General features: G+C 38.2%; 1 protein-coding gene across 3 annotated transcripts in view; it reads left to right on the top strand.

The window, feature by feature from the left end:
• XRCC5 (X-ray repair cross complementing 5) overlaps positions 1-11517 on the top strand; it is a 110945-nt gene extending 99428 nt beyond the window's left edge. For all 3 annotated transcript variants that reach the window (XM_077155061.1, XM_077155062.1, XM_077155064.1), the window contains 3 exons: positions 692-759; positions 10410-10481; positions 11258-11517. In XM_077155061.1, coding sequence (XP_077011176.1) covers positions 692-759; positions 10410-10481; positions 11258-11272 — 155 coding nt within the window. In that variant the 3' untranslated portion in view covers positions 11273-11517. The remainder of the gene's footprint in view (positions 1-691; positions 760-10409; positions 10482-11257) is intronic.
• The last annotated feature ends 971 nt before the right edge of the window (positions 11518-12488 follow it).

The following is a 12488-nucleotide window of genomic DNA, read 5'->3' on the forward strand; positions in this document are numbered from 1 at the left end:
AAGTCACATTTAAGGAAATAAACTCTATTTTGGATGTTGTCTCTTTTCATCTTCTACATGAAGCTCCAGCAGACTTAATACCAGCTTTCATCATCTAGTCAGATCCTTCACATGTTCTTCAGACCAGTCAAATTTGGGATTCTTAATATTTTCTGCATCAGTAAGATAGTAGGTTCAATGAAGACCTGTGTTCACCTTTCCACACTGAACTTTAGATGCCATTCGGATTGGTTTCAGAAGATGGGGAAGCATAGATGTTTCTTGATCTGAGTCTCTCAACAGTAGAGGTGTGAAAGGGAGCATGAGACCACGAGGAAGCTGGCTATAGACTGCAGGGCACTACCACTTCTGGGTTGATGGCATTAGCTGGATTTGGGGCTGCTGAGATATTCTGGGAGGAGTTCCTTGAAAGTGTTATGGCAGCTGAATATATCTGCATGGGTAAGAGCAGTACCAGCAGCAGCATCCCCAATTCAAGCCTGACCACCATCGCTTTGCCCATATCCACTCCACTGGCGAGCTGCAAGTCAGGTTGGATGCTGGGTGCATGGAGAACCATTGGCTAGGTGTAGCACCAGTATGCTTTCAAAAGTCTCTAGTGTGAAGGTGGGAGGAGGTGCAGTGAAAAGGAAAGATGGGATTAGGATTGATAATTTATATTTGGGTTTTACTATGTGAATTACTTTTTTAGATGGAATTACGCTGATCACCAAAGAGGAAGCCTCTGGAAGCTCTGTCACAACTGAAGAAGCCAAAAAGGTATTGAGCGATAAGTCCTTTAGATAAATTACTACAGTGAGCATTACTTTCTTAATTCCCATTCTTCCTTGAAGAAGATAAGTTTTAAGGATAACAAAATTAGCACAGCACCCATTCTTTAGTAAACCAGTAGGCAAATTGCTTCATCAGTGTCCCGGTGGGATAAATTGTGATCTCACTCAGTTGCCCAATGGCCATGGTTATCTTTCTAGAACTCATCCATAATCTCTAGAGCTATTGAAGTTCATAGTATATACAAAGCTTACCCTAGACTCTGGCAAAGGCTATGAAATCCATTTGGCCCACTGATTCCCACCCTGGCCCCACATTAGTCACCTAGGGTACTTTTTTTTTTCTTTAATACTAATAACCAAACCCCACCCCACAGAGATTCTGTTGGTCTGAGATGGGTCCTGGGCATGGTTTGTTTTTTTGTGTGATTTTAAAGCTGTTCAGGTGATTGTAATGTACAACAAGGTAGAGAATCACTGTTATTTTAGCATAAGGGTATTCTAGCATAAGGGCCATCTGAGTTTATGGGTAGACCCCATATTTCCAAACCTCATGACTTTTTTTTTTTTTTTGCATGAGCAGGCACCAGGAAATGAACCTGGGTCTCTGGCATGGCAGGAGAGAACTCTGCCTGCTGAGCCACCATGGCCTACCCCTCGTGACTTTTTTTTTTAGGTTATACCATTTCAGTCTTTATTGTCTGTCTTTCTTTCTGATTTCATTTGTACCCCCAGGCCTCCTCCCTCTATCATTCTCACATTCAGCTTCATTCAGTATTCTAAAATAATTGTATTGCAGTTAGGTAGTATTGTGCTATCCATTTCTGAATTTTTACAATCAGTCCTGTTGCACAATCTGTATCCCTTCAGGTCCAGTTACCCAATACCTACCATATTTCTATTTCCTGATGGTCTCTGTTACCAATTGAAATTCTCCAAGTTCATTTGCTAATGTCAGTTCATATCAGTGAGACCATACAGTATTTGTCCTTTTGTTTCTGGCCAGTCTCATTCAGCATAATGTCCTTAAGGTCCGTCCATATTGTTACATGATTCATGACTTTATTCTGTCTTACAGCTGCACAATACTCCATCGTATGTATATACCACAGCTTGCTTAGCCACTTGTCTGTTGATGGACATTTTGGCTGTTTCCATCTCCTTGCAATTGTAAATAATGCTGCTATAAACATCGGTGTGCAAATGTCCGTTTGTGTTCTGGCCCTCATGTCCTCTGAGTAGATACCTAGCAATGATATTGCTATATCATATGGCAGTTCTATACTTAGCTTCCTGAGGAACCGCCACCCTGAAATAAAGAAAAGGTAGCTTCCGCAGTGGTTGTACCATTTGACATTCCCACCAACAGTGGGTAAGTGTGCCTCTTTCTCCACATCCTCTCCAGCACTTGTCGTTTTCTGTTTCATCCCTTGTGACTTTTTAATGACCCAAATAGTGAGACCAATGTCTCTCTTCTTGATATAGGAATATTGAATCTTATTCAGCTTTGAGTCAATTATATGTTCAGTAAATGACTCATTATGCCTTCAGGTTTGAAGTGAACTTTTAGTGAAATTAAATTGAATTAGCTCGAAAGTATATAGCAGTAATTGAATTAGCTCAAAAGTGTATAGCAGAGGGCGGGCCATGGTGTCAGCAGGCAGACTTCTCGCCTGCCATGCCGGAGACCCGGGTTTGATTCCCAGTACCTGCCCATGCAAAAAATATATATATAGCAGATTACATTCAACTTCATTACAGTCACTGATTGATCCAGTTCTGCTAGTATAATACCGGGTAGCCATCAATTACATACTAAGCCTCTACTATATATGAAAACTGTGCCAGATAAGACACATTCCCTGCATTCTAGAAACTCAAAGCAATGGTTTATAGTATGATGGATACAATTACTGATGAAATAAAGAAAAGGTAGCTTTTCTTCCATACCAGTCTATCTAAACTAAAGGTGGCACACTTTGGAGGAAGAGAGGAGCATGATCTTAAAAAGGTAGCTTTTCTTCCATACCAGTGTATCTTAACTAAAGGTGTCATAACTAAGTGAATCCAGAGTATTTGAGAGAAAAAAAAAATCTGTGAAGGGACAGTGTGCTTCTTGCTTAGTGAGGCTTGTTCTAGATTGCAAGTGCAGTGTCTTTGCAATATAAAGGCACAGATCCTTAGCGTCAGGAATGTTAATGTCTGCTAATTAGACTACAGAGGAGAATTTCAGTTAATGACTAGGTATGAAGTGGTGTGCTTAGATGATTCTAATATCACCAGAACTCACTTCAGTTGATTGATGTTTAAGACTCTAGAGACTTCACCATGTTTGAGTAGGAAAAAGGCAGAGTGAAAAATGAGTAGAGAGAATTTCCTCCTCTTCCCTCCCTACATTGGTTGCTGTATTTGGTGGCTACTGCTTTTTTTTTTAATGCTACTACTTTTTGAGCACATTATTTTCATATTCAAGGCATAAGATGTATACTTCCAATTCTACCAGCCAAATCTAATTTCACTGTCATGGCAGTTTAGAAACTAGGAAATTCAACTAAAATGTAGTGAGTGTCAGCTATATGCTAGGCATGTAAGATATATATTGTCTCATAGACTCCCCAAAAGTATACTGCACATTAATCTTGCAGATTTTTCCCATTTTGAAAATGCCATTTTCTTTTTGCTCATTTGTCAGTGCTCCAGCCGATTTAATATTTATACCAAATACCTATATAACATTTTAATTTTTAAAGAGCATTTACATCATATAATGTTCATCTAAGACATTATACAAATTATATTTGGATAGAGGTAGAAAATAATGTAAAGAAAACTATCTAACTCCAGAACCAGATTGCCCATTACTGTCTGTGCCATCTTCACAGCAAACCTCTAAGAATTACCGGGAGCAGGAACTAGCTCCCTGTTAAACCACTGGAAAGCCTGGCCCCAAAGAGGTTAAGTGGGGTTACACTGTGAGTACTCAGAAACAACAAGAGGATTAAAATGCTAGTTCCTATGTACTGCAAGTAGACCCACCTTCCTTGATGGGTTAGGTCTTGTAAATGGAATCTTAGACCAACAATCCCTAAAGTACTGTGGTACTATCTGCTTCATCTGAACAAACATCTCTCTGGCTTTAGAGCTGGAGTATGATTAGGAAGACCATTAAATAGAGCCTGTAATTCTGATTCACCTTTGCACGTATTCTTACCACATTGTAAGATTATGCTTTTATATCTGCTTTGATATTACATGAACCCTTTATTTTGTTTTTCAGGGTGAAAATTTGATCCTTTGTATTGAAAATGTTTTTAAATTTGGAAAAAATGTATAGCACGGAAAGTATACATACAATTGATAATGGAGAGAATTGCTGAGTGAGATTCTGGCTCAGGAAAGTTGATTCCTATGGTTTTAATAGGAGAGACATGCATCAGTTATTTCTCTTAACCAAATTAGAGAAATGTAATCACTTTTTTTTTTTTTTTTTTAAATACATGGGCAGACACCGGGAATTGAAACCTGGTCTCCGGCATGGCAGGCGAGAATTCTGCCTGCTGAGCCACCATGGCCCACGCATGTAATCACTTTTGGCCAAGCTCTGAGATACTCGTTTACATTGCCTTTGAAGCAAGTGTTAAGTTTGGTCACTTTCCAAATAATTAAGTAAACTTCACTGTAATCAGAGAGAATGAAGGACAGTCCTCACAGTCTAAGATAATAAGATATTAATATCTTAAGATATTTTAAATTCTTTTTAAGATATTTACCATAAATTATTTAAAGTTAGCAAACTGTCAAATTCTTGTGATTAAATATTAATGATTTGAAGGAAAATATCATCCAGGGATACTCATTTTAAGTGAAATTAAGTTATAACTTCATATTTGCACGTTATGATGAGAGAAACCAATTCCCTGCAGTGTGTTCTAGAAATTAGGGATTTTATGATTCTTTTGAGAAATACAGGCAAATCAGTCTTGCTGCGAAAGAGAAAGACATTCTTCCATGACATAAGTTTAGATGGTCACTTTTAAGTTTACTGGTACCTCTCATTTTAAAACTTAAGCATAAATATTACCCCTCTTTTATACTCATTCTCAATTACCATTATAACCTGTCAATTAATTATTTCCCTTAACTTTGTCAATTTTCAGTTGGTATTGTTTAAACACACCATTAGCTTTTGTGTATTTCTCATCTGTCAGTTCATTCTCACTGCAAGTCCCTATGATGGAAGGAGAAGGTACTGCTGGAGCGTCTGGGAAGCCATTGCCCAGGCCAGAGTTTGTAAGAAACCTGGACTTGAGTGTGAGAGGTCAGGATAGCTGATTCTTCACTTGCAGTTTATCTTTTTTATCAAAAAGCTTCTCTTTTTTTATTTTTAATTTTTAAAAATTTCCTCTTACAAACCTGTGTTATGGTTAGAACAGTGACTGCCAACTAGGGGTGATTTTGCTTCCCAGGGGACTTTTTTCAATGTCTGAAGACATTTTTGGTGGTTACAGCTGGGGTGTGCTCCTAGTGAGTAGGGGTCAGGGTGTTGTTAAACATTCTACAATGTACAGGACAGCGCCTACAACAAAGAATTATCTGACCCAGAATGTGAATTATTGAGAAACCCTGAGTTCGACGAATTTAAACAAGCCAGATCCTTGACTAAGGCATGGGACCTTGGGCTAAGTTGTACAGAATTCTATTCAGCTGTAAAGAATCCTAATGATCCTCTAGCTGAGTTTTTATTAAAACTGTGAACGTGCAAGGAAGACTGAGATACAAAACAGATAAAGGTGGCACTCCTCAGTTGGTGGGCAGTGGGAATGGCAGATTGGAATTACGCATAATCAGGACTTTAAGGAACAGAACTTGAAAAATACTTGTCTAAAATCCTTATTTTATAGATGAGGAAACTTAGGACCCTGAGAAGTAAAATGACCTATCTGAGATCCAATAGTCATTGGCCTAGACTCCAGTTCTCCTGGCCCCCCAGTCCTCCTTTTCTTTTCCATATTGGGAACCCCAAGGTGAAAGAGGATTTATCATCGTGGCTTTGTGTTGTTGTTTCTTACAGGATCACAGGAGGCTGAGTTATGCCTTAATAGTCTTTCAAAACAAGCTCTATGTTGGAGGGAGAAGGGGATCATCTTTTTAGCACTTGTTTTCCTTGCAGCTGCCAAATCTAGCCCCCTTTACTGTTGTTGATATTTATTGGTTTCCCACCTTGGCGTCATATGTTTTCACAGCTTAGAGATCTGGTCATTTTACAGACGCCATCCAGAGAAGTGAAGTAGAAAGCCCAGTGTCTCATAGCAAGTTAATTGCTAACAGAACAACTGGAATCCAGTCCCTGGACTGCTGTTACAGCCAGCTTTCTACCACCTCTTTCCATGCCTGCCCTTTATAATGTCAACAACCATGTCTACCTAAAAGAAAAAAAAAAAAGATGCTCATACTCCCTCTTTCAGGAACACACACTGTTTTGTGTGCATGACTGTTTAAGAAATCACCAAGCCCTGTGAAGGATTATAAGATAAAGTTTAAGAATCATTTCTTAAGAACAATTTTTTCTTAATCATTGGCCTCAGACCCCATGACATTTTCCTTTGCTCTTTTCTGCTTTAAATTTCGGATGTAGTTTTATATGCTAATACAAGAAAAGCAGTCATGAAAACAGCATTACCTTATCTTTGTTTAGCACTTGATACTTTTTTAAGATATATTTTAAAAAATTTTTTATTGAGGTCAAACATACAGTAAAATCACAAGTCCTAAATGTGCAGCTTGATGAATTTTTATACATGCATATACCTATGTACCCAGATCAAAATATATAACATTTCCATCACTCCAGAAGCCTTCCTGATGCCCTTCCCAGTCAGAACGCCTTGTTCCCCAACGTAACCACTGTTCTGCTTCCTGTCGCTTTAGAGTAGTTTTGCTTGTTTTTGACCTTTATATAAATGGAATCATGCCTTTTGCGATTCACCCATGTTTTTATAGTTGTTCATTCTTTAGCTATATAGTATACCTTATTATTATTATAAATTTTATTCATCAGTTCTCCTGATGATGGACATGATTGTTTGTAAACTTGGGCTGTTACAAATAAAGATGTTATGTATATTCTAGTACAAGTCTTGGTGAGCATGTGCACAGATTTTTAAAAACATATTCCTAGGCGTTAGAACATAAGACTTAGAATACCACAAAGCATTTCTGCATACTTTTCTTCATCCGAGACCTATCATAACCCCATGAGATAGATCACAAAAGTAATAGCACTCACATTTTATGTTTGAAGAAAATTAGTTTTACAGAAAGGTCAAGTGGTTTGTCCAGGGTTACAAGAAACTAGCAGAGCTACGGTTAGAGTTCTGTCTTCCCACACTGGAGTGCATGATTTCCTTGCTGTACTATATTGCCTTCATACCATGAATTAAGCTATAGGTGGCATTAATGAACTCCACATATGTGTTTTTTTGGCAAAACACATGCAAAAGAAATTTTATTCTTCCTGGTGCTTTTATTCCTCATAATTGTGAGTGATTCTTGGAAGCCATGTGTGTTTAACTGGGGGATTGGTAAATGAGCGCTAGCTGATGGTTATGTTTAGCTTTACAGAGTGTAGGACTGGGCATTTCTGTACAGAGGCTATTTATTCCATTTTTGTACTGCTGTCCATGATTGAATTTCAGTATACTTGAAAAACAGTAGCTTATTCATTTCATAAAGGTCTCCAGGGAAGGAGGCTCTTTCTTGGTAACCCCAAGTAAATGACGCTGGTTGGAGGAAGGAGGAATGTGTCATGCATGCTTTCTGTTCTCTACTTTTTGAGCATATTGCAGAGGGAAAAAACATGAAAAAAAATGAGAATTGACTCCTACCCCTTTCTGCTGTGTTCAGAGAATCTGTTGCTTTTATCAAGAAAGCAATGCTATCATTGAATTCTCTGCTATATCTGTAGCTTCCAGTCACTGCATAGCCTGGAAATTACTTGCAGTTAAAAACTGATGATGAGGAGTGATATGTATAAGAAATCAGCCTTGCCTAGGGCTTTGGAAAGGATAATGGATGGCAGCCCAGCTTTTAACCATAATTTACTTACACAGAAATGGAAAGTAGATCTGTCCAGAAAATCAGTTGCAGATGTTTAGCACTTGATGGAAATTGAGGTTTCAGTTTGCTGCTGCTCCTCTCTTCTAGGAAATTGGCCTCATCTCAGAGATATGCTGCTTGTTTTTTATTGTATATAACATGGTCATACTACACAAGCACTTGTCTTAATTTATCCTTTAATTGCAGTATATAAGGGTCATTGCAGGTGGGGAGGGAATGGGAATTGGAGCTTTTGGAGGCTGAGTGCCAAAAAAACAGGGATTTTCCATATTTATCAGTAAGTGCCTATAGGTGTCATGTTATTGAGGGGTGATAAAAGATAGAGTGGATTTAGAACCACTGAGCCCATTTAGTTTGTCATATGTTTAGAAGATCCTAATCATCTGTGGCCCCAAGGAGGTTTATGGCAGGACTCAGCTCTTTATTTTCTTTACCCCTGCTGGCTAAGTCTTATCCTTTAACTATATGTTAGTGATATAGCAAAATCATCACATAGGGATTAATGATAATGAGTAGGATGGGAAAGGAACAAAATTAAAGAATTTTTTTAAAAAATAGTGATAATGCTTAGGAGAACTGTAAGTTAAGATTAATTTGTGAATCTAGGATAGAGCAAGAGTTTAATATTTAGACATAAAACCATATACAGCTATGATTGGTTATTTAAATGTATTTGACCTTCTGGTATCTTTATTAATAGTCAACCAGAATAATTATTTGGAAGCTGATTACAGTTCTGTTCTAAATTGTACTGCCCCCATTGCTAGAATTTTCTGTCTAGGATACCATTGATCCCCATTCCTGAATATGATCCAGTTTAGGATCACCAAAGGCCTATGGAAAGATCCATAAATGTCCTTAAAAGATAAATTAATCTCTCAGTCAAAACTGAGGTAATGAATAGTGGGATGGTTTTGCATGAGGTAGGGAAAAGTCCACAACGGTGGGTGAGTCCAGAAAGCAAACCATCACAGCCATATCCACAGTGTTGACAACATCGGCACCCAATTCTACAGATGAAGCCTTCTCTCCTGCCATTTTGTAATCTGTGTAGGTGAGTTTTTGTACCTGAGGAGTGGAAGAAGGTGTAGAGCCTACTTCTTGAGACCCATACATAGACTAATATTTAAAGGGTGACATGTTTTCATTTATTTAGGTTTCAGTTGTATCCACTATACCATAAAAAAATAACAGGAACATCTAGGAGAGAGCACTTCTCCCATTTTTTCGTGTTCAGTAGAAGCAACTGTAGGAGAGCAGAGGTGGGGTAGCCGGGATGGTGCACTCACTGCCTATGTGTTCCATGTATACTGACCCTGAGGAACACTCACAGGGAAAGTGGTGCTGTCTTCCTGGCACTCCCCACCTTCCACCTGCCTTTTAAAAGCATCTACTCCTACGAGCTTGTCTCTGCTGACCATAATGATTTTGCTACCATTTTACATACTTTTGCCAGAAGATCCCCTCTGGCTGTTATAAGGTTGGTGGTTGAGCTTAGGTCTTGATGCAGTTACCACGTTCCTTGGAGAAAAAGAGTCCTCACTGTTTCCTCTCAGAGAAACAGGATGGAAGGCAAGTGTGCTCTGCTCATTCACTACTTATTATTATTAAAGTTGTGGGTTTACAGAAAAATGCATAAAATACTGTTCTCATATACCACCTAATTATTCACACCTTGCATTAGTGTGATACATTTGATACAATTCATGAAAGAACATTTTTATAATTGTGCTGTTAACTATAGTCCATCATTTACAATAGGGTTCACTATGTGTTGTATAGTCCTATGTTTTGTTTTGTTTTTAATTTTATTCTAATAACACATAACCTAAAATTTCTCCTTTTAATCATATTCACATATATAATTCAGTGCTGTTAATTACATTCACAATGCTGTGCTTCCATCACCACCATCCATTACCAAAACTTTACAATCAACCCAGATAGAAACTACAATTAACTACCATTTTTAAATCTGAGTTTGATTCCTAGAATCGTATAGATTCAAGGCCCTTCCTTTTCTGTGTATCTGTCTACACAGCTTTAAGAAGCTTCAGGACTTAGAACATTGATGCTGAACAGAAGATTTTCTCATCCATTTTCATGTTTTCCAAAAATGTCTACATAAATTGAAGTCCAAGACAAACTGGTTTGAGGTGTTTGATTATTTTCTTACTGTCAAAAGTCAACTTATTCCCTGTTGAAATAGAGATGGAAAGATCAGGAGTGCAAAGTGCCTGATTGAAGTCTCTCCACAGTCACTGTATGTAGAGTGAGGAGCCATGTCATTTCCTCTCTCTTCACAAGAATTTTCACTGGTGACTGTTGAGTATGTTCTATTGAACCTGAAAATTGGTCCTCTCAAATCCAGAATCAGGTGAAGGAGAACATGTCCAGATGATATTTCTTTAGTGGCATTTGTAACAATCTTAGATTTGCCTGTAGTAATGCTAGCAGGTGTTCCCTCCATCAAAAAATGTGGAAGTGGCATTTTGGTTACCATGATTGACTTTCTATTCACAGTTTCTGGCCCCCAAAGAAAAACTAGATGAAGATGCAACCAGAGTTGAAGAAGGTGGTGATGTGGATGATTTAGTAAGTACTTCTAATATATACCAGGTGCTCTGGTGATTAAAAGCACCTGCTATAAATACAGCCACAAAGGCTGCTTATCATAGACTTTTTTCTTATTTGTGTTATGCCAAAAGCTCCCTGTGCTGTTATTATTCCCATTATAAATTTAATCAGATAGGTAATATCAAAATGGAAATTCCTGTGCGCTGTGATTTCAATTACATTGTTCATTCAGATTAATCCTCCCCATTGAAGGGCTAAAAGAAGAGCTAGGGAGTCTGTTCATTTAGTAGCAAGATATTATAATTTACTGAAATTACTCTTAACCAAAAATAAGCAATGCAACATGCAATTTGCGTGGGTTGACCAATAAAAACAGCCTTTAAAAAGCCTAATTCTTGAATGTTTTCAGTTAACTTAATATAAACAAAGTAGGCTGATAGGCATTTGAGGATTTATGGACCTCATTACACCGCATCATGAATGCCTGTGAAGCTACGTTTAAGTGTTCACTTTTGTATCCAGTATTCATATGTGGAAGCTTTCTCCTTTAAGCTTCACATATCAGCTGGCAGCAAAAATTGCAGGCTATGCTAGTAGCCTCTTAAAAGAGAAGCCCGTAGCATTGAGATGAGAGGTACTAGAATTTGACTCCTAAAACAGTTAGCAGTGAGATGGTGTGCATGTCCAAGCATGCCTATCCATGAACAGAACAATTTTCAGGAAAGCCTGTCTCACCAGAGAAGCAGTGGTTTGAAGTTGGCTTGATTCTTTTCTAAATATGTTCTTATTTCCAGCTGGACATGATATAGCTCATGGGATATGTGAGAGAGCTAAGAGTTGAGTTGTGTTGTCATGGTTGGTGCTGAAAGTTTTGGAAAGAACAGCCTGAAGGAAGAAACCCATTCAAAAGGAAGCAGAAGCTCTGGAGATAGTCTCTGCAGATTATGCGAAAGTGAATCTCACCTAGTTCTCTGTGGATTGAATTTGTGCGTATATATTATAATGGATGATTTGGATGTCATAAAAGTTTATAAAAGAGCCATTGTTACTTTCAGATTGGTGTATTATTTCTTTTGTGGTCATTGATCTCATTATATTACTCACATACTTAGAAATTTCTGGAAAACAGATTTTATCCCATCGTGGGGTATTAGTGATAAGTATTGCAGTCCTCATGATGTTATTAGTCTCATCCTGAAGTATGGTCATTGTGAGTTTTCTCAACCCTTCCTACGAGTGAGATAGTCACATACATGGCCCTTTATCTGGTCCTCCAATAGCAATCTCAATTTATGCGATCAATTGGTGGCATTTGTTTCCTACCAACGGAAAGCTGGGTTGAGAAAATCATGGATAAGGACAGACCCATTTCTCTTCTTACATTATGCTGGTTGTCTATGTGGTTTTCCTCAAGCTGGGTGGGAGGAAGGGCCCAGTTTGCCTGTTTTCTCCTTTAAGTAGTGAATTACAGTGGCATTCCTATGAAGAAAAGCTCTTCTTTTGGCCTACCTTCTTCCATATCGGTAATCTTAAAAAACAAGCAAACAAATTCACCATCAGTGGTTAGGATTTTTTTCACCTCAGGAATCTTATTTTCAGGTTCAGAGCGAGAAAGTTGGGTTGTCTTAAACCCTTCTTCCTTACTACCCCACTCCTTTCCATTTCTACCTAAGTTTCATTTTCTGTGTCTCTGAATGATGTTTCCTTTCCTAAAATAAGAAAGCCTATTCTTTTTTTCTCTACCCATTCCTTCTTCAAATTCTACCACCACCTTCCTTGGTGTCATGCACTTATTTGTGCCCATCTCTCATATCCTCCCAGAAATCGTCATTGATAGACAGAATTTTGTAAACATTATAGTCATAAAAGACTCAAACTCCTATGGATTGCCGCTAATTTCTGTTGCTTTTCAACAGAGGTCTTCAGTGTTGGGCATTGATGAAGATGGAGCTCCTAAAGAGAATGAGGCAACTGAGGAGAGAGAAAAGTGGTTCATTTTGGGCCTCTAAGACATCCCCTTGATGC

The sequence above is a fragment of the Tamandua tetradactyla genome, chromosome 3, assembly GCF_023851605.1.
Source record: "Tamandua tetradactyla isolate mTamTet1 chromosome 3, mTamTet1.pri, whole genome shotgun sequence".
NCBI lineage: Eukaryota > Metazoa > Chordata > Mammalia > Pilosa > Myrmecophagidae > Tamandua > Tamandua tetradactyla.